The sequence below is a fragment of the Nyctereutes procyonoides genome, unplaced genomic scaffold, assembly GCF_905146905.1.
Source record: "Nyctereutes procyonoides isolate TBG_1078 unplaced genomic scaffold, NYPRO_anot_genome, whole genome shotgun sequence".
NCBI lineage: Eukaryota > Metazoa > Chordata > Mammalia > Carnivora > Canidae > Nyctereutes > Nyctereutes procyonoides.
The window spans coordinates 9,708,734-9,732,150 of NW_026575132.1; the positions used below are offsets into that span (position 1 = coordinate 9,708,734).

A 23,417-nucleotide genomic window follows, 5' to 3' on the forward strand; every position below is an offset into this window, starting at 1 on the left:
CATGGTTCAGTGCCAACTCAGACCTTCCTGGCTCACAATTTATCTAATGGGGGAACATGAGAGTATGTGAATGGGTATCTGGCTTCCCTAGTTGCATGGACACTGCCAGAGAGACCCACTTCTTTCTCACCTCATCTCACCTCATGAGGAGTGATGCATAATCTAGGAACAGGGAAAGGTGGGAAGTTAGCAGCCAGGGCTCTGAGAAGGCATCAATAGGACATGGATCTTACTAACCAAGATCAACAAGAAAACACAGAAAGATAATTCAACAAGATCAGGAAAACAATACATGGACTAAATGAGAGATAGAAATAATTTTAAAAGGAGGCAAACAAATTCTGGAGCTGAAGAATACAATGAATGGGATCAGGAACAAGACAAGGATGCCCTCTATCACCACTTCTATTCAACCTAGTACTGGAAGTGCTAGTCAAACAATTAGGCAAGATAAAGAAATAAAAAGGATCCAAATTGGGAAGAAAGAAATAAAATTGTCTGTACACATGACATGATTTTATGTATAGAAAACCCTGAAGACGCCACCAAAAAAATTGTTAGAACTAATCAATGAATTTAGTAAAGTTGTGGGATATAAAATTAACATACAATACTCAGTTGTCTTGATATATACTAACAAGCTATCAGAAATATTAAGAAAGCAATCCTATTTACAATAGCATCAAAAACAATAAAATGCTTAAGAATAAAATTAACTGAGGAAAGACCTGTAAAAGACCTGTACACTGAAAACTGTAAGACATTGTTGAAAGAAATTGAGGAAGACAGAAATAAACAGAAAGATATCCCATGCTCATGGATTGGAAGAGTTAATATTGTTACAATGTCCATACTACCAAAGCAACCTACAGATTCAGTGTAACCCCTAATAAAATTCCATTGGCATTTTTCACAGAAATAGAAAAAAAATCCCAAAATTTGCATGTAACCAAAAAAGACTCTGAGTGGGCAATGCAGTTTTGAGAAAAAGCAAAACTGGATGCATCACACATCCTGATTTCATACTATTTCACAAAGCTTTAACAATTGAAACAATGTGGCACTGACATAAAACAGACTCACAGACCGGTAACAGAATTGAAAGCCCAGATATAAACTCATGCATATATGGTCAACTAGTCTTTGACAGGGGTGCCAAGAACACAATGGGGAGAGAATAGTCTCTTCAACAAATGTCTTGGGGAAACCTGAATGAAACCATATCCCTATTTTATATCACTCACAAATGAACTCAAAATGTATTAAAGGCCTAAATGTAAGACCATAAATGTGAAACCATAAAACATAGGGGAAAAAATTCCTTGATATTGGTCTTGGAAATGGTTTTTGGATAAGAAGCCAAAAGCACTGACAACAAAAGGAAAAATAAACAAGTGGTATTATCTCAAACTAAAAATCTCCTTCACAGTGAAGGAAACAATCAACAAAATAAAAAAGCAGCCTACACAGTGAGAGAAGATATTTGCAAACTACTAACCATAGGGCATTAATATCCAATTATATAAGGAACTCATGCAACTCAATAGCAAAAATAAAATAAGTAATTTGATTTAAAAATGGGCAAAAGATCTGACTAGACAGTTTTTAAAAAAAAAAAAGACATACAGATGGTTAACAGGTACTTAAAAAGTATCCAGCATCACTAGTCATCAGGGAAATTAAATCAAAACCACAGTGAGATACCACACACCTGTTAGGATGGCTATTATCAAAATGTCAAAAGTTAAATGTTGGCAAGGTTATGAAGAAAGGGGTATCCTTATACACTTTTCATGAGAGTATAAAGTTGTACAGCTACTCTGGAAAAAAGTATGGAATCTCCTCAAAATATTAAATATAGAACCACCATAGGATTTGCAATCCCATTTCGGGGTATATATCTGAAGAAAATGAAATTAGTAACTCAAAGAGATATCTGAATTCCCATATTCATTGCAGCATTATTCACCATAGCCAGGATATGGAAATAACCTAAGGGCCCATCAACAGATGAATGTACACATTCATACACGCACACACACACACACACACATACTGCACAGAGGAATATTATTCAGCTGTGAGAAAGTAGGAAATCCTGGCATTTGCAACAACATGGCTGAATCTAGAGGACACTATGCTAAGTAAAATTAGCCAGATAGAGGAAGACAAATACTGTATGATCTTACTTACATGAAGAATGTAAAAAAGAAAAAAAGTTGGACTCATAGATACAGAGAGTATAATGGTGGTTGCCAGCGGCGGGGGATCGGGAGAAAGAGATGCTGGTTAAAGGACACAAGCCAAAAAAATTAAAAAAAAAAAAAAGACACAAGCCTTCAGTTATAAGATGAATAAGCTCTGGGAATCTAATTTACAGCATGGTGACTATAGTTAATAACACTGTGTTGTGTATTTCAAATATGCTGAGAGAGTAGACTTTAAGTGTTCTCACAACACACACACACACACACACAAGAATGGTAACTATGTGAGATGATGGATGTGTTAATTAAATCGATTGTGGTAATCATTTAACAAAGTGTACATATGTAAAACAATCATATTGTGCACTTTAAATATATAATTTTATTTGTCAATTATACCTCAATAAAGCTGAAAAATGGTAGAATCAGCAATAAATTGTTGATTATTTGTTTTTGCACCCACTAGACTTCTGGCTGCTGTCAAAGTAAAGAAAATGGGATTTGCCATTTGGATCAAGAAATAAATGAATTACCAGAATTTGAAGAAGTAAATAAGGTCAGTGAAATGTAAATTTTTTATAAGGTTTTCACAGGACATGAACAGAAACCAACTTACTTTTAGGAAGAATAAATAACTGCCCAAGTTGACTAATCATTTGATGCATTTCAACATGTCCCCTCTCCATTCTTCATCTTCATCCAAAAAAAAAAATTTCCGAACAACTTTATTCCTCATTCCAGATATTATTCTGGTTCAAGTACAACTATCCATAGAAGAGAAAACATATTAAAAAGAAGAAAGAAGAAGAAGAAGAAGAAGAAGAAGAATAAGAAGAAACACGTTGATACTTTAATGTCTCTTAGTTTAGTTTAGTTTGGTTTGAAAAAAAAAAAAAAAAGCTTTTTCAAGTCTTTTTTCCAGGGCTACTAGAAGCAAAGTGAAGATGTTAGGGAAATGGAAGAACTGGCAGAGGAAGAAGTGATAGGTGGCAATTTGGGGAAAAATTTTTGTCTCAGCTGTTGCTTGCCTCCTCTGCTTTCCCAGACTGCAAAGAGAATGTGCAAGAAGTTGAGTTTTGGGGGACCAGTGGCATCTGCACTGAGTTGCTAGAAACTAGGTCTGTATTAGAGCCCTCGACTTAGAACACAGAGATTGTGGCTGGCCAGTTGGCTTTTTGTCTGTCTCTGTATGTCTTTCTTCTTTTGACCTCATTCCACAAAGGATCTTTTTTTAAGATTTTATTTATTTATTCATGAGAGACACACAGAGAGAGGCAGAGACATAGACAGAGGGAGAAGTGGGCTCCTTGCAGGGAGCCCGATGTGGGACTCGATCTCAGGACCAGGATCACACCCTGAGCTGAAGGCAGCCACACAACCACTGAGCCACCCAGGCGTCCCTCCACAAAGGATTTAAGGTAGTCAGAGTTACCTGATGACAATAACTCCTGTTACTTTTTTTTTTTAAAGACAAGTCCAAAGCTCTTCTCAGAAGAGGAGTTTCTGCCATTGGATCCAACTCAAGAATCGGTTTTTCCTCCAGAGCTAATGGTAAGGTGAATTTGAGCTCATTCTAAAGGAATTCATGCTGAAATGCTTAGGAAGGGTATTTGCTTATGGATCTTCTCAGAAGTTGATTGAGAAATTGGTAACATCCATCTGCCATGGTTAATCCAAGGTGTAAAGAGTATGAGACTAGGGCAGCCTGGGTGACTCAGTGGTTTAGCGCTGCCTTTCAGCCCAGGGCCTGATTCTAGAGACCCGGGATCAAGTCCCACATTGGGCCCCCTGCATGGAGCCTGCTTCTCCCTCTGCCTTTCTCTCTCTCTATCTCTCTCTTGAATAAATAAATAAAATCTTTTTTTAAAAAAAGAGTGTGAGACTAAGAGAGAGATGGGTGAATGAGGGTAGAGCCATCATGAGGGGATAGTTGACTGCTAAAAGCAGCAGATTGTATCTATAAGAAAATGTCATGAAATAACATCACAACATTTATAAATGTAGACATGTTTCCAACTTCCATCTTTGTTGAAGTTTATCCTTCCACAGAATGAGTTTACAAAATTAAGCATATTACAATATTCTGAAAATTTTTTTTAATATTCTGAAACATTGAAATGAATTCCTTTGAGATATAAAAGCACCAAAGTAGATATATAGGAATGGTCTCCAGAAGGAATAGAATATTTTTATATGTTTAATCTGAACTCTGATTCCTTAGTAAAGCTTTACTCTTAGGTCACTTTTATTTTATTTTTTAAAAAGATCTCCATTTCCTTTCTCTGTTCCTACCAAAATGGGGTAGAAACAGGTGAAAGTGTTGTCATGAGATGATCTTGAGTCCCTCTTGCTTTTTTGACAGATAATGGCTGAGAAACAACCACAAAGGACTAAGATTTTTAGTGGTGATAGAATGACATGGATTTCTCCAGTGACCCTGAAGGAGCTTCTAGAAGCTAAATTCAACTATCCTCAGGCCCCTGTTGTCATGGGAAACACCTCTGTAGGTATGTAGAGCCCCAGGGACCTCTTATGAGGGAATTGAGGAAAAGGACTTTGGAGGAAAGAACCTCATCTATGCATGTTCTCTGGAAAAACAGTCTGAAAAAAGACTTTTAATCATTCAGACTCGACTTCCTCAGATTGCTCAAGAGACTTTCACAACTTCCATTACATAAGTAAATTCCGATTGCCTGCCATCAGTGCAGTGCATAGAGTTGCACCCAGGAGATCTGCTTCATAACAACTCAGAAGTAACAGTTCCAGTGACAGCTGTCCTTTCTTTCCATGTGGAGATTGATCTCAGGCTCATATTTGAAGTTGCTCTTTGTTTCCTCTTTTGGTGGTATCCGGATAGATATAAAATGGTTTTCTTACACCACAGTTACAGGGTTTTTCTATTGTGTCTGTTTTGTGAACTCAGTTTGCCTACTTCTTTGAAGAGTCTCTCAGAGTCCTCCCAAAGAGAATTTTGAGTGTGCCATAAGTTGTCTCGTAATAGTCAGCCAAGACTTACAGCTGACGAGTTCAAAGAGTCCTCCGAGTTCAGTGAAAGTCCATCTGGCTGGTTTCCGGGTGATTTGGCAATGAACAGATCAATAGAAAGATATGTAATTTTTGTGTATTTAAAAATAATTACTTTTTTTTTAGAGAGAGAGAGTGTGTGTGTGTGAGGGGGGAGGAGGGGTACAGAGAGACAGAGAGAGAATCGTAAGCAGACTCCACACCCAGCACAGAGTCCCCACACAGGGCTCAATCTCATGACTCAGGATCATGACCTGAACCAAAACCAAGAGTCAGACACTTAACTGACTGAGCCACCCAGGTGCCCAGAGATAATCACTTTTAATCACAACTTCAACATTTATTTTTTTCTAATCTTTTAGGGCCTGAAGTGAAATTTAAGGGCATCTTTCACCCAGTTATAATTTCTCCTGATAGAATTAAAGAACTGAATTTTGTGAACTGTTCACATAATGGTGAGTTCTTATGATCCCTGTTTTCTTAGTTCAAATTCATTAATCAATTTATGTCCTTTGTCCAGCAGGCAAGCAGGAAAAAAATTATTCCAAATTACAATATACAGAGATTTTCTCCTTATAAAAATGATAACATTCTGGAGGAGACCCAGGGAAGAACATGGAATACTCATCGTCTGAATAGTCAGTCTACTGAAAAAAACTTTCTGCCTGCCATATCAGAGAAATGTAACAACTATTCAGTGAAGAGTATTATGCTAAGTGCTGGATAGAAGATAAAGAATAGAACACAATCTTTGCTCTCTAGAAGCACAGTAGTAAGGAAAGCAGGTTTATGTATTAAGCAGCTTTCAGACTGGCCCATCTGTTTCCACAAAGGAAATTGATTTAATGACAATGATGAGAGGTAATATAAATGTGGGTGTGGAGTCTAGCTCTAGAGTCTAATTCTTGACTTTCGCATATTGGCTATGAGAACTTAGTCAAACTCTGAATCTCAATTTCTTCATCAGTTAAATAGGGCTATTGTCTCAAAGATTTCTTAAGATTCAAGGAGATTCTGGGAAGCATTCAGCATAGTAAAAAAAATTTGGCCTACATCACCTTTATCACCACCACCACCACCTCCACCTACATCACCATCACCACCACCTCATCACAACCATCACCTCCATTCACACAGGACCTCCATCACTACCACCACCACCTCCATCACCATCACAACTTTCATCACCACCACCACCACCTCTATCACAACTACCACCACCATCACAACCATCACCACCATCGCCTCCATTAACAACACTACCACCATTACCTCCATCACCACAACCACCTTCATTACTACCTCCATCACAGCCATTACTTCCATTAACACACTACCTCCATTACTACCACCACTTCCACTCCATCACAACCATCACTATCATCACCTCCATTAACAACACCACCATGACCACCACTACCACCTTCATCACCTCCATCTTCTCCATCACCACCACCGCCACCACCACCACTACCATCTCTAAGCAGGGCAGCGATATCCAGGAAAAAGATCCCATGTCTATAACTTTGGCCTAATGACATTTCCAACTCATCACTAATCACACTGCATTTATTTATAAATTATTTCACTTCAGGGCTGGCCTTAGGTGCTGGCCTAAGCCTGACTCAGGTGAAGGATATCTTGGGTGAAACAATCCAGAACTCCCCAGAGGAGAAGACACAGATGTACCAAGCTCTCTTGAAGCATTTGGGAACTCTGGGTGGATCTCAGATCAGGAACATGGCTGTATGTATTTGATGATGATAAACTCTGGCATGTGTGTCTGGAGTGACTATCTCTGACAAATCATGATACTTTAATTCTTTTGTAACAGACAAAAAATAATGATTCTCCAAAGCCTTGCTTAATCCTTAACTCTCACTTGTGTCTTTATAATTACATAACAGATATTGAAAATAGAACTCATTATTTTAAATAGTCTTTAGGGGGCCATATCGTGAGCAGGCACCTAGATTCAGATCTGAATCCCCTCCTGGCCATGGGCAACTGTACCCTCAACTTGCTATCAAAAATAAGTGACAACCCCTTGGAAATTACTAAACCTGCTCCTCTTATCCATTTTTTTCTCTGGGGAGGCAGGAGGTCCAGTTTTGAAAATGACTGTTCTTTGTAATATTAATAATTCTTCGCACCCTCGTGGATGCTGGAAGTTTGATCAATCTGTTCCTAATTCCATACACTTCCAATGTCTTCGTCACTTTCTTTTTGAGGCCTTGTGCTAGCTATTTTCCCATTCTGGTCACCCTAGTTGACCATACTTGTATTGGTTAGTGTCCTTATGTGACCTGAGTAGTAGAGAGAACTATAGGCTGTTAAAAACTACCGAGTGAGCCCCCATATTGAAGACTTTCTCCAGGTGGTACAGGGGGGTTGTGGCAACCTTGTCATATTGTGTGCTCATACTTAATTTTTGATGGAAGCCTACAGATCTTTTTTTGTTGAAAATGGCTGGACTCCATTCTGTATTTATGAGTTTTGTTTTTGAAACAAAAACAAGGGCTTTTAATATGTTTCTTTTTCCAACTTGGTTAATAATTATTGCTCATTGGTCCCCTATAAATCTGTTTTTATTTTCTTTTTTTTAATAAATTTATTTTTTATTGGTGTTCAGTTTGTCAACATACAGAATAACACCCAGTGCTCATCCCCGTCAAGTGTTTTTATTTTCATTTAAAAATATGGATTAGCCTTCTATTACCTGCCTACCTATGTTGTTAAATACCTACTCTTCATATCATCTGAACCACAAAATTACCTTTAGGAGGAAGGTTAGTATTCAGAGTTGTGTATTTAAGTAACATCCCTTTAAAACAATCATATGATGAGAAACATATTTTGTGATATGAATGTAAACATCAAAAGCTTCTTAACTTTCTTCCTAAAGTCATATTACATTATAGCTTTACGTGGTTCCACCCCCCAGTACATTGATTAAAGAACAGAAATTCTTCAGGTGCTGGAAAAAGACACAAAAAAAATAAGGCAGCACCTTACTAGTATAAATTTATTTAAGGCATTTTTTTATTCATTACTGAACCTACTAGGGTTCGTGGTTATAAACAATACATATTTGTTGAGTGACTTGATCAGATTATCAAGAAGGGTCTGATATCTACTGCCTCCTTACAAAGCTCAAAATGAATTGTGCTCATAATTGTGAAGAGGACTGTTCATGTGACTACTGGGCCACTCTGCTAGATATTTTTATTTATAAACAAGCAAAGAAGCAAACAGCACCACAAGTGGGACCTAGTCTGTAAGAAATACTACAAGATGTCATTGTAGGGGGGGCAATTTGCTAAGCATAGAAAGAACACTTCTTTTCCCAAACAACCAATTTCATCAGGTGTTTGGTAGAATTATTTCCAAAGTTTTTTTAACAGAACAGATTCCCGGGGAAGTGTCATTTCTTTCCACAGAAGGGAAACAACAGGTTCCTTTAAATGGGGAATTTCTCAGAAGGTGTCCCAACACAGATCTGAAGCCCGAAGAGATCTTGATCTCAGTGAACATACCCTACTCGAGGAAGGTGAGAATGTCCTTTCAGTCTCCTGGTTTTCCTGTGAGTTTACAGGAAATTGTTAATTCCTGTACAGGAAATTAATTCCAACATATAGTGAGTTAAGGACAGGTGCTGACTATTTGCAGGGGAGATTACAGTACTTGTTAGTAGTTACCTTTTACTTGTGCTATGCACTCCCCAACCATTCCTAGAATTGAGAGACCTTTGTCTCTACCATTCCCTCTCTGTCTCTCTGTCTCCCCTTGTCTCTCTCCATCCCAACTCTAAAATTACTTCCCTATAGATTTTTATAAATTCTTTCTCCCTTAAGGCTTTTTCTTAAAGAAGACTTGAAAATATGCTATACCTATATCTTGGGGTTTTAAAGAGTCAAAAAAAATACATTTTCAATAGAACTTAGGGGATAGAAGGACTTTGGACTCAAAGTGAACTCAGACTCAAGACTGGATCCTGGTTTCAAGATCTGTGACCTGAACTAACTACGGAATCACTCTGAGGCTCAGACTCCTTATTTGTAATATGAGAATAATCAAGCCTGCCTTGAAGGGTATAGTAGTTTGCTAGGGCTACCATCATAAAAAAAACATAAGCTGAGTGGCTTAAACAATAGAACTCTATTTTCTCACAATTTGGAAGGCTAGAAGACTGGTATCAAGATGTCGGCAAGGCTTGTCTTCAGAGGCTTCTCTCGTTGGCTTGTAGATGACCATCTTCTCCCTGTGTCCTCACGTGGCTTTCCCTCTGTTTATGTCCAAATTAACTCTTAGAAGAACACCACAATGTTAGATTAGAGCTCACCCTAATCACGTCATTTTAATGTAAATACCTCTTTAAAGGTTGTATCTTCAAAGTCACATTCTGAGTACTAGGAGTTAGGACTTTAACACATCCATTGGGGAGGGGAGGGGGGTAAGGTTCAGCCCATAACAGAAAGTGTGACAAGGTCCTGTGAGGCAGCATACATAAACTGTTTAGTGCATAGTTGTCACTCCTTATTTTTCTACAAGTGCCACTTAATTTTCGTTTTCAGTGGGAATTTGTGTCAGCCTTCCTTCCGACAAGCCCAGCAGCAACAGAATGCACTTGCAATAGTCAATTCAGGAATGAGAGTCTTTTTTGGAGAAGGGGGTGATATCATCAGACACTTATCCATCTCACAGAGATGTTGGTCCAACCACTGTCTGTGCAAAGAATTCCTGCCAGAAACTCATCAGAAGATATGGTATCATGTCCCTAGACTCCAAGTAATGGAGAAACTCCTTTTGTGATAACATACCATTACAAGAACAAAAATGCTTACTAGCTTTCTATTTAATGGCATGGAATTCCAGTAAGATTTCATTATTATTTCCATGTATCTTGATTATGATGAATCCTGAAGTGGGCATCATATAGTCTGTGTGTGTATAAAAGAGAAGAGGGGGCAGGGAGAGGGAGAAGGAAAGAGGGAACCCATCTCGTAATAGTACAGTAGACACAGTAAGCAAAATAAGAAAATATGCATTCTCTACCATGAGAGAATACTTTACCATGGTAAAAAATAGACTAGGGGGGTTTGTTTTATAATAAATTGCTAAAGTCATTTGCTTACATGACTTATCTTTGTAGATAATACTAATAGCCTATATTTCTGGAGCATTTGCTAGGTATCAGTTACCATTTCAAAAGTAAGTAGAGAAATGGTGGTTAAAGTATGAACTCAGTCAAACCCGATTAACTATGTGATCTCAGTCAGCCTACTTTACTTTCTAGTGCCTTTCCTTATCTGTCAAAGGGCAATAATCATCCCTACCTCATAAGATTAAATGAGTGAATGCATATAAAGTTCTTAAAACAGGACCAGGCATGCAGTAAATGCTCCTCTGATATAGGGGTTGGTTACCACTGGGCTAAGGACTTAACACAGGTCATCATCTCTTTCTTATGACCATTCCAGGTGGAGAGTTCTACTCTTTTTCTCCTTTTACTGATGAGGAAGTGATGGTCCTGGGACTGTGATTTAAATGTGGGTTGCCCAACTGTGGAGCTTACACTCTTATTTCCTGCATTATACTATCATTATTTGTCTCATACCCAAGCTGAGTCCATGAGGTAATGAGCCTTGTTGGCTAGGAGTCTTCTCTTTGATTCCCATAGGCCTTGGAACGAAGAGATGCTGGATGCAGCTTGCAGGCTGGTTCTGGATTAAGTTACCCTTCCAGGCTTAGCTCTGGGTGGGAAGGTGGAGTTCAAGAGAACTCTCATCATCAGCTTCCTCTTCAAATTCTACCTAGAAGTGTCACAGATGTTGAAGAGGATGGTCAATGGAACTGACCATGTATTGGCTTTCCCAGAACTGAGGGCTATGGTGATACCCAAAGTGGAGGCAACAACCTCCACTATGCCAAAGAGCTATAGAATAGAGGGAGACAACCCAAATTAAAGACACTTGGGCTTACTGGGAATCCTCCAGGCTGGCTACTGATGGCCTGTACACTTGGAGAAGATTCGCAAATAGAGCACAGAGTTGTGCAGGATTCCATTTAACACTACTCAGTTACTGTTTCTGACTGTTGTTTGGGTGGTATGCAGAAAGCTTGTTTGAACATATTTTCCTCAGTAGAACATCTCTTCCACTTGTGGAGGGTCACCATCCTGCATTTGACTTTCTTCTCTGGATTCAACTTCATTTCTCTCACCTGTAAGATGATGATGGCAGCCATTCCACAAGGTTATTATGAAGTGGGTCATCACAGGAAGAGGGCTCAGAGGAACATGGGAAGACTGCCTTGTAGCTGTCTTAGTGATAGTAGTGATAACCCAGGTCTCCCTTGTAAAAAATAGTTACAAGATTGTTTGCTAGGGAAGGCACAACTAGAAAGATTTCTCTGAATAAATTTTCTAGACCCAAAGGGACCTTGAAGCATCCCATGCTATAACCAGCTGACCAAATTAGACTAGAAGCCAAGAACATTCTTCATGTGATAGAGAACTTAGTATGATCACTTTAATAAGAGTCACAAAGTTTTCTCTTAATATTGCTTCTGAGTGTATTTTTTTCATTATACATGGATTTTCAGTATACATTATACTAAGAACCAGAGGGTTATATACAATTTCTGAAAATGGAAAATGGACAATGTGTAAGCGACATACTCTCACCAGGCAATCAAAAGAGGAAAAAAATAAACCCAATGTGGATTATCCCAATTAATAGCAATTATTACAATTTCTTGGGTGAATCAAGTGATATCACTTAAAGCTTCTACCTTGCAGTCTTATGTCTTCTATTTAACCTCCTCTAGTCAATATTTCTCTACTATTAAAAATAGTAGCCTTTGTTGGCTTTAATTTTACATTAAATTTTTTTAATTATAAAACATAACCATTAGGTGTGCTGTTTAAAGTCTTATTTAAAGACTCAGTGATCCATTTCTCTCAGTTCCAAGAAGTGTTCCTTCTAGGGACGCAGGAATTTTCCTCCTGTCGGGTTGTAGCAAGGATAGAGCCCTCTGCATTTTCCTTCCTCCCCCTTTGGCCAGGTGGTGCAACACAGTTTCACATTCATTTGCAATGGTGTGCTTTGGCTCTCACTTTTTCCCCAGCTTGAGTATTCTCTTCCTTTCATGTTATTTACCTCTCCCCTATCTTCCTATATTTTTGGTTTGTAAGTCCTCAAACCATTTAGGAAAGTATATGAGAGAATCATAAGCAGAAAGATGTTGGAAGTCCATGATCTATATTTACTTGGTTCTTCATAACGTAGAGTAGTATGTATGGACCTTCTAGAGCATGTGTCCTAGAGGTCAGGGAGCTGTTTCTACCTCCAAGGTTCTGCACAGATCAAGTACTTACTAAGTGTTAGACTTCCAAGGAGAGCTGCTTGTTAAGAATCATGGTAGCCTCCCTTCCAAGACCATTCTGGCCTATTTTAGATATCTACAATGGTTCTACTTTTCAGGATCCTGTTCACTATCCTAGCCTTACAGACAAGTATGAGAGTGCTTTAGAAGATCTTCATTCCAGACATCACTGCAGCATATTAAAGTACCAGGTTAGTGGCTTTTTTTTTTTTTTTTAATTCAGAGAGCCTGGCCTATAGCTTCTTCACCTGGACACTCCACTTATCTCACAGTGATTCTCAAGCTTTATAAGCTCCCCTTCTGGTGAACTCTGCATTTTTTGGTGTTAATTAAAATTTCAAACTCAATGAAAAATTATGACTAAAAATAAAACTAGCAATGGCAGTTTTTTAAAAATGTCTGTTTTGATCTTGAAGTTCATGTGTTTTGCTCTGTGGCCTTGTGCCACTGACAGGAATGAGCTGGCTAGCTTACCACACACTTCTGCCCTTGGCATTGCAGAAGTTGGAGCACAACCAAAGTCACATTCTGTGTCAGGGCCAGGGGGCTGCTTTGATTTTATTTATAGAGGAGCAGAAAACACAGCCCTTGGAAGTTGGTGAAAATGCAGTAATGGTTTTTTAAAAGAGCTACTGATTTACTTTTTTTTTTTTTTTAATAAAGAAAAGTGTCTGCTTCTCCAGTCTCTATTCTCCAGGTATCTTTTCTGTGAGTTACATTTAGAGTTGACTCTAAGTTCTTTTTTTTAAAAAAAAGATTTTATTTATTTATTCATGATAGTCACACACAGATAGAGAGAGAGGCAGAGACACAGGCAGAGGGAGAAGCAGGCTCCATGCAGGGAGCCCGACGTGGGATTTGATCCCGGGTCTCCAGGATTGTGCCCTGGGCCAAAGGCAGGCGCTAAACCGCTGCGCCACCCAGGGATCCCCCTAAGTTCTAAGAGCTATTAAAAACTCTCCTAATGAAAGCTGACTATTAGAACAGAATTCCTCATGACTTTCAAATGGAATTTTCTACTACAGCATCATAGCAATATGACCTGAAGTCATCCTGTTGGTAAACTGGATAAGATTGATGTGTTTTTCCTTGAAATTATTGTCAAGAAACTTTACCTTGAGAGTTTTAAGTCCAGAATGTGATGAGGCTTTTTAAAGCATCAGTTCATTGAGTCTATTGTTGGATTTAGTTGTAAAAGCTGACAGTACATCATAATGAATGTTGCAGTTGGTATATATCTCTTGAGGGTTTAGGTTCAGTGTGTTCAAAAATTCAAGGACACCAAACTCCATTGAAAATGATGATATTAAAAGTTTTGAAAAGCTTCCGTCTTTCCTGGTGTTCTACAAAACATGGAAGCTGCCGCCCTTTGCTTATAGATACCCTAGTGTTACCTTGACAATGGAAGAAACCTCAGAAAGGAACAACAACAACAACAAATCAATAGGCATTCAGATCATCCAAAGGAAAGTGATAATCTTCACACGATTGGTAATCATAAAAGGAAGCTTGTTGTTATAGATTGCAAGGCTGACTTTTGGAAGCAGTTTATCTCCCACACAGATGAGTTTTCTTTTTGTTTTCCTGTGGTTTTACACACACACACACACACACACACACACACACACACATATCTGCATTGCCAGAGCATCTTCAGCACAGGAAAAATCTGACAAACATTTTTCCCCAAATCAGTTCATTTGCTTTGAAAGCATTTTGCCATAGCTTCAAGAGATCACCCATTTGAAGAGACAAATTCATTCCTCCATTGTACCTTCAGCCACATAACAAGCAGAAGGTGTCAAGTCAAGTACAGCCTCTTTTAATAGTAGATTCACCCAACTGACGCCCCCCCCCAAAAAAAAAGTGTTGCATCTTCAGCTAAAATGCTGAACATGTTTTCAGATTTCATGTGCCACTCTCCTTTGCCTTATTGATGTAGGCCTGCCTCCTGCCTAGACAGCCTCTGATCTATCTCAAGCCAAAGGTTTATTTATTGAGTCCTTCAAGTAGGTTGACAATGAGCCAGGACCACTCTTCTCAAGTCCTATAAGCAGCGGAAGGCATTGGAGAAGTAGTGTGTATTTCAGTTATCTTTATCCTGGAATTTCCACCACCCACACTCCCACCACCGCCTCCTTAGCAGCCAGAGCCTTCATGCTGAACTCTGAGCCTGGCCTCTGTCCTATCCCTTAATTCCTCTTTCTTCATGCATCCAGTTCTTCTCCCAATAACCAACCTACTAGGAAAGCTAACAACTCTCTCATATTTGAAATAATGGGGAAGACATTATGTTTCTTAATGTCCACTTTGGTCAATGAAGCTTATTAAAGGTATTTAGAGACCATAGCAAGACATTTTATTCCATGGGTCTTTAAGAAAGAGTAGCATTAGTAACTCATTCCTCAAAATGCAGGTCCCTTTGTCTTCATTCTTTATCAGGATTGTCTAAGTTACGAGTTTTACCCATTATTTCTTAACTTCTTGCTTGGAATAGAAAAAAAAATAGGGTTCTTCTTGTTGACAGCATGCCCTCGATATTTTGTAAAACATAGTCACAATGTCAGAATGCTCTTCTGAAAAACATTATATATGCCATTGCTTAGATACAACAGTAAAATAATTTTGATAATTAAATTGAAAGAAATATGGGGTCCTGGGTGGCTCAGAATTAAGCATCTGCCTTTGGCTCAGGTCATGATCTCAGTGTCCTGGAATTGAGCACTGAATTAAGCTCTCTGCTCAACAGAGAGTCTGCTCCTCCCTCTCCTGTCCTTCCTGCTCATGATCTCTCTGTCTCTCAAATGAATAAATACAATCTTTAAAATTGAAGAAATATGTGAGTGTTAACAAGAGGGTATCATCTCACATTTTTAAGAAGAAATATTTATATTCATTTGCTTACATAAATGGGATTTGTATTAGAGATATTTATGTTCTATATTCAGTAAAGGTGGGGGGAAAAAGAATGATGTCATAACCATACCTCCCAGTTTGCCTACTGTATTATTGAAATAGGCTTTTGTCCTAGGGTTATTATTAACAGTGAATATTTTCAGTTTAAAAGTGTTCTGGTTTGGATGTAAATTATATAGCTACTCTCTTATGGGAGAAGTGCATAGTATTATAAAAATGATCTGTTAACCAATAATGATCTGTTATTGGTTAAACAGAGTGCAGACTCAAAGCAGCTTCCTCAAGATACAATTGGCCATGCTATCATGCATCTGTCTGGTATTAAGCATGCCACGGGGGAAGCCATCTACTGTGATGACATGCCTACAGTGGACCGGGAACTCTTCTTGACTTTTGTAACAAGTTCGGGAGCTCATGCTAAGATTGTGTAAGTGATAAAGTTGCTAATTAGATGTTAATGATTGCCTTTTCATCCAAATCACATTAGTGATAAGTAATGGTACAAAGAGGACAGGCTATTTGTTGGCAATATCCAATGTAGCTTGGGAGGGATATTAGATCAAAATGTAGGATTTACTACAATTTTTCCCTCCATATACAGTTGACCCTTGAACAACATGGGTTTCAACTGTGCAGGTCCATTTATATGTGGATTTTTTAAATGTCAGTAGTATGAAAAACATTTTCTTTTCTCCATTTATTTTCTTGTAAAAATATACGACACGTAAAATACGTGTTCATTCACTGTTGATGCTATTAATAAGGCTTCTGATCAATAGTAGGCTATTAGTAGTTACGTTTTAGAGGTGAAAAGGCTATATGCAGATTTTCAACTGTGTCGGGGATCAGTACCCCTAACCCTTGCATTGCTCAAGGGTCAAATTCACTCATTTCAAGTAATAGCTTCATTATCCCAGGAATTTTTTCCCAGTTGTCTGGCAGAGAACTATTAGAGCAGCCAGCCAGTCACTGGATGTATCTTAACACTCAAATATCTTATTCTCCAATTAAACATGTTCTCCATGGTCTTCAGGCAAGAGGGCTTCTCTGAGGACCTGCTCTGTGTATTCTCCTCTAGGTCTATTGATCTGTCAGAAGCTCTCAGCCTGCCTGGAGTGGTGGATGTTGTGACTGAGGAACATCTTCATGGTGTAAACTCCTTATGCCAGAAGGAGAAACTTCTGGTGACAGAGGAAGTACTGTATTTTTGCTTTCTGTTTCAAAAATAATTTCCTCAGTTAATGGCCTTACATATTTTTTTTAAAGATGGCATCAAGGGATCCCCGGGTGGCGCAGCGGTTTGGCGCCTGCCTTTGGCCGAGGGCGCGATCCTGGAGACCTGGGATCGAATCCCACGTCGGGCTCCCGGTGCATGGAGCCTGCTTCTCCCTCTGCCTGTGTCTCTGCGCCTCTCTCTCTGTGACTATCATAAATAAATAAAATTAAAAAAAAATAAAGATGGCATCAAATTTGGCACATCATAAAGAATTCCAATAATTCTTTGATACACCATATTCTAATGGTGAATGAATTCAAATATATTCATTTTCCATACAAGAAATGAAGTTGTCCAGTACTATAAAAGATACTTGGTGTTTTCCTATTTTCTGGTAGTAAGACAGTGTGCTGCTAGCATGTATGAAAGGTAAATGAAGAGAGAATAATGATAACTTTTATTTGTTAACCTTTCCCCTAAGAATCCCTCACCATTGCCCTAGGCTCAGTGTCCAAGTCCAAGTTCAAGTAGTATCTCCACCATGAAGCCTTTCCATATCCTTTTTTTTTTTTTTTTTTGAGAGAGAGGAAAAGAGGGAGCACATGCACAGGGTGGGAGGAGCAGAGAGATAGAGAAAAGAGAGAAATCTTAAGCAGACTCCATACACAGTGTGGAGCTAGACTCAGGGCTTGATCTCATGACCCTGAGTCATGACCTGACCCAAAATCAAGAGTTGGATGCTTAGCCGACTGAGTCACCCAGGTGCCTCATTTTTATGCCTTGATACAAGAATTCTGTCTCCCTCTCTGAACTCAGTCTGACTCATTCGTTTATACTACGATGTATTCAACAGGCATTTTTAAGTGAGCATCCAACGTGGCTGACCACCATAGCTGAGCAAGACCCAATTGGCCCTTACCCTCACAGAGCTGAAGGTCCAGAGGAGAAGGTGAAGTGGACCTTTAATGCCCTTCCTGCAACGTACTAAGCTTACTTAGTTACTCCTTTGTCTTATGTATTTCTCCTCCCTAGTAAAAGTCCTTGAGTCAAGCCCCATGTCTGATTCATCTGTATATTCCACACACTGCTTCCCATGTAGCAGGACAGAGGAACAATGATAGCACTGTTGCCATTTGAAGGTTTTGGGTGATTCAAAATGATTTGGCTATTGTATCTTAGGTTCCCAGGAAATGCAACAAGGGCAGCATCCAGCAGGTTTTCTGCCTAACTCACACTTCTCAGTTCAGTGTTTACCGAAAACAGTTTTATCATTTGACGGAGTCCCTACATCTGGCTCTTGCTAGCTGATTTAGTTGATAAAAATGCAAGTTTGATGACTGAGTGTGAAGTGGAGATTGAAACTCTCCCAAGGCAGGCCTGTGTGGGACTAGCAGAAGACATTGAGAATTACGGCCTTTGCAAAATGTTAATTAGACAAGCAAAACCATTCTGAGCTGCACAATGGTACTTCCTCTGGGAGGTGTGCACATGTTGATTATGAGCATCACAAGGGCAGGTCTGCGTGCCGGGTCACAGGGGCAGAACCAGGCCTCTGTGCAGAACTCCTTTTTTAAGTTATGCCTTTAAAAATTATTTTCATTGTAGAAACTTTAAACATATATAAAAATAGAGAATAATACAATGAATCCCCAAAGGCCCATCACTCAGTTTCAACAACTGTCGACATTTTGCCATTCTTCATTTATCTCCCCATTGTTACCCGCCCCCCAAATCACACTCAACAAATACACTTTTGTGTGTGTGGAATATGTCTAGATTTAACTTTTTACTATCATTTTTTCTGACAACAAAGCCACTATGTGCTCATTGTAGAAAAGATTTAGTAGTTTAAATCGATTTTAAAATGAGTGATTAAATCTGAATTGTGATCATGGTATAAGGTGAGACAGAACTGAGCAATCATGGTGAATTCTTCTGGTCTTATTTTACCTTTCTGGAGCCTTATATTCTTTTCTCCCATCAATTTTCTGCCCTTATCCTGTGTGAACTCTTTTAGGCCAACTACCTCACCTGGAGGTGAAACGATGAAGGGGATGCTCTGTGCTTGCTTATGTCTTGGCGAGTCTAAACTCAGTCTCTTTGTGAAAAGCCTGTGCTCCACCATGGTTTGGGGCAGAGATTTGCTCACCAGCAGTGTTGTGTTTTCATTTTCTCCCTCCCTTGTCTCTGAGGAGGTGGGCTATCACCCTCTGGTACTCCGTCTCCAGATGCTGCCTCTCAGGATGGCCTTGATCATGGTGGCAGCCACAGGTTGAGCCATGTGCCTGGCTCTCCCAGACCAGCTGGCCCTCCGCCCCTCCACAGCCCCAGTGGGTTGGCCTGAGCCTGAATCTGCCGTATGACAGTCACTCTTGCCCTTTTTCAGCCACTTTTGCTAGTGATGCAGCACAAAGACCTGAATTCCCCTTGTGCCTGGGTGTTGGTTCTCATTGGTCCCTGTACACACAGGGCAAAAAGAAACTACTGAAAGAGGCAGACCACTCTGGCTTGGTAGGTAGTAGTTTTAATAAGAAAGGGAACTTGTGGGGAAGCCTGGGTGGCTCAGTGGGTTAGTGCTGCCTTCGGCCCAGGGCCTGATCCTGGAGACCCGGATCCCGGGCTCCCTGCATGGAGCCTGCTTCTCCCTCTGCCTGTGTCTCTGCCTCTCTCTGTCTGTGTCTCTCATGAATAAGTAAATAAAAACTTAAAAAAAAAAAAAAAAGAAAGGGAACTTATGAGGCCTGTCTTGGGCAGCCACAGGGCTAGTTGACGTCTGCACCCATCTACCTTCATTGGTATGTAAAGGGCCTTCACTGGGTTCAGTCATGTGAGCCATCCAGATGATCTGTACCACACATTACTCTCTCAAGGCTCCATCCTTAAAACAGCTCCTAGTGTGGAAACTGTACCTTCTAAGGATAGGGAAGGAGTGAGGAACCTGCATTTGCCTGGGTCAAACTCAAGAGTCAACCAGTGATCACATCTTGTCAGTGACCTCCTCCAGCACCGAGGTCACCGGGCCAACTCTGACAAATGCACTTTCTTACCAGGGTCCTTGTTATCAGCTGCACTGCATGTGCAAAGGGGGTTGTTTACTCTGTGTCTCGCTCTGTGCTAGGAGGGAGGAGGAAAATGAATGAGAGGACCTGGTGCCTGTGCTCCCTGAGGACAAAAGTCTTTTTGTGTTGTAGGTATTCTGTGCGGGTCAGCTCTTCTGTGCCGTGATTGCAGATTCTGAGGTTCAGACAAAGCAAGCAGTCAAACAAATGAAGATTATCTACCAAGATTTGAAGCCACTGATCCTGACCATTGAGGTAATGAGTTCAAGGGTAGCGCCAGGAGAACACATTTCGATGGTGTAACAGTTAAAATGCTTTGGCTACAGTAACAGGAAAGAAAATTTGACTCAAACTGGTGTCTAAAACATAGGGGCTTGGGATCCCTGGGTGGCGCAGCTGTTTAGCGCCTGCCTTTGGCCCAGGGCACGATCCTGGAGACCCGGGATCGAATCCCACGTCGGGCTCCCGGTACATGGAGCCTGCTTCTCCCTCTGCCTGTGTCTCTGCCTCTCTCTCTCTCTCTCTCTCTCTGACTATAATAAATAAATAAATAAATAAATAAATAAATAAATAAATAAATAAATAAATAAAAAAAACATAGGGGCTTTGTTGGCCTCAGACTTTATCAGTGTTAGCAAAGAACCTGATTTTGTGCCTCTGCTCTCTGCTGCCCACAGTCCAGGCCTTCTGCCCTGTAGTCACGGAATGGCAGCCAGGAGCTTCTCGTCCATGTTCAGGGAGCAAGAGAGAGACCATTGTCCCAGCATTGTAAGCACGAGTCCTGAGATCCAGGTTTATCAGGCCAATTAGGTCACGTCCATCTCTGAATGAATGATTGGCCAGGGGAATGGAGGACCTGTTGGTTACTGCTGGGGGTTAGATTTTTTTGAAGTGTATGGGCTGCAGGGGGGTGGAACTGAGTGGGGTAGCGATGGAGATGTAAACAGAAATCTGATCACTGAAGGGGACAGGTGAGAGGAATGCTGCACTGGCAACCAGTGATGTCCAGGACAGTTGGCACACCTTGCAGGCCTGAATTCACCTTCACCCTGACTCTCTCGGGTGTGTGCAGGAACCAGCAAGATGCTCTGTGAAGCCAGTATTGGAGATAGCATTTTTAGATTCTCCAGTGCGTATCTTAAATGAGTATGAAGAATAGATCTTATGATGCCTGTAGGTATTTTGGCAACTTAAACAAATTGGAGTATTGCATTTTCTATCATGTTTTTTAGAAAGGAGTTAAGAGATCTACAAAGATTGTACGAAACCATGAAATGACAGGGTGCTCTGCATCTATTGCATTGGCTCTTATGATTTACTAAATAATGAAAGCATGCAAGTTGGGAAAGCAGCATGAATAGATTAGATTCAGCAGACAGGCGCTGTGGACTCTGGGAATACATTATCTTCACAACGAAATGAATCTGTTGTCCTCTAGGTGACTAGCATGCCCTGTGGCAGGGAATGAGAAACTGACTTGGCTAAGATTAGTGTCTCTAGGAGAACTTGGCCTAGGGTGTATTTCCCATCATGCTGTTTTATTCCTAGGAATGTAGCATTTGTTTCTGGACAGTGTCCTCAGTATTTTAAAATTAAAATAAAAGTATGTCAAGATGACAAACATTTAGAAGTTAAGTTGGAGTCAAGGAGTGATAAAGCTTCCCAAATTTTCCTGGCCAGTTTCAGATTCAAATATTCTCATCCCTTCTTAGTCAGATGTTGACTACCGTGCTTGCCTACCTTATACACAAAATGTTCCCCAACATTTTGTTTTAGAGTTACTTCTAAATAAGAAATGATTTCGTAGTTGCTTCTTCATAAGAAATTATTTACATGATACTTCATCAAAATGTTATTTATAATCCTTTGCCCAGTACTGGTGGCTAAATATCTTCCCTTCCCTGCCCCCACCTTCTAGCCAAATAAAATTCCAAACAAGCAAACAGATGCCACTCTTTCCTTGCCCTCCGTCCCTCCAACTGGCAGATCCCCAGTTGTTTGCCAGTGAATACCAGCATCGAACACCAAACTTTGACATGTGGGGAAGAGCTGCCTCACATTTTTATCAGAGTTCAAGCTCTCCAAGGTCAATCTACTAAGAAGGGAGTGGATTTAACCAAAATTTTTAGGGGGAAAGACACCCAACTCCATACACATTACAGTTCTTCAATCACTTTTTTGACCAAGAAATATTTGGGAAGTTGTCTCAAAGTTACTCAAAAAACAAGTAGCAAGTAAAGAGGGAAAATTTATAAGGTGTAACTTCTGTTTTCAACCTGGAATAGATGAATCTTAGATTACTATGAAAGGCATATAAATTCATCGTAAGAAGAAACTGTGTTATCAATCTAAATAAGATAAAAATAAATGTATCGCTGTCACTAACACTGATGTTTAACTAAGCTGATGCTTTTTAGAGTGCTTCGTAGTTTGAATGGGGAAACTCTATCAAAACTCTTGGCTCAAGGGATCAAGTTGATGACCATGGTGAGAAAAATATGCTCCCGACCAGAAAGTCCTGTCAGTCATCATGATCAACGATATGACCATAGCCAACACCTATACAGAGTTCGCCACAGGTCAAAGCAGGTTTTATACACTAACTCACTAAATGCTCACGACAACCCCGTGAGGAAAACCTGCTATTGTCTTCATTCTGATAAGGAAACAAGAAGACAGGTCACACAGCTAGTCACATAGCTGGTCAGTAATAGAAGCAATCAACAAACCCTCTATCAAGGAAGCTGAGTCCCACAGTGGTAAAAACAAATGAACCCACTGTTTGAATGGAGGAAATGGCAGGATCACAATCCATCAGCCCTGTAAGGTGTTCTGATAGGTCTAAACATCTACTAGTGGCCAGAGGGAACGAGAGTTAGAATAATTCCTGTCAGCAGGCTGGAATTTCACGGATGGACAATAACCTGTGGTAGATAATGTTGGCAGGAGCTGGTACGTCACATTTGCCAGTGGATGCAGGGATTATGGCAAAATAAATTCCTAGAATAGCTAAGAAAACCAGCCTACATTATTGTAGCTACATCCTTGATTATGTGTACCTACCACTGTCTCCCTTCGCTGGGCACCCAGGGGAAGCAGTAGGATCCAGTGTGTAAGTGGATTTGTGGTACATAGACTGGGCTTGTAATAGAATCTCAGTTCTGGGGCTGGAGTCCCAGGTGCCCCACTGCCCTGTGCAAATGCTGTGCTCAACCTCCCAAAAGAGGAGTGTGGAGCTGGCAGGCAGGCCTACCATGATCCTTATCACTAGAATGTCTTTGGCCAGCATTTACTGAGCATTTATTATATGCCATGTAAGCTCTTTATATGTCTCATTTCATTTTATCTGCACCACAATTTTATTGGAGCAATGTGCACAACTGTATCTCCATTTTACAGATGGGGCTCAGAGAGAAATAATAAGCCCACAGTCAAACGGTAGTAAATGGAGAGACTGGACACAATTCTGACTGGGTCTACAGTCCAAGCTCTAAACCCAGGTGCCATGTGGCCTTGGCTGCATAAAATGGGTTGTGGAATGCATAGTACAGTCTTCCTGGAAAATACTAGTTCCACTCCGGGACCACCTTACATGCTGGGTTTTTTCCT

At 40.0% G+C, this 23,417-nt stretch overlaps 1 protein-coding gene across 1 annotated transcript in view; it reads left to right on the top strand.

Moving 5' to 3' along the window:
- Nucleotides 1–23,417, top strand: part of LOC129522687 (aldehyde oxidase-like) — a 66,106-nt gene that overhangs the window by 8,286 nt on the left and 34,403 nt on the right. Inside the window, 15 exon segments of the mRNA XM_055344981.1 lie at nt 2,672–2,763; nt 3,678–3,758; nt 4,570–4,714; nt 5,594–5,686; nt 6,826–6,977; nt 7,171–7,267; nt 8,672–8,781; nt 9,806–9,823; nt 9,825–9,928; nt 9,930–10,004; nt 10,912–11,074; nt 12,716–12,808; nt 15,791–15,960; nt 16,612–16,729; nt 19,941–20,063. Coding sequence (XP_055200956.1) covers nt 2,672–2,763; nt 3,678–3,758; nt 4,570–4,714; nt 5,594–5,686; nt 6,826–6,977; nt 7,171–7,267; nt 8,672–8,781; nt 9,806–9,823; nt 9,825–9,928; nt 9,930–10,004; nt 10,912–11,074; nt 12,716–12,808; nt 15,791–15,960; nt 16,612–16,729; nt 19,941–20,063 — 1,634 coding nt within the window.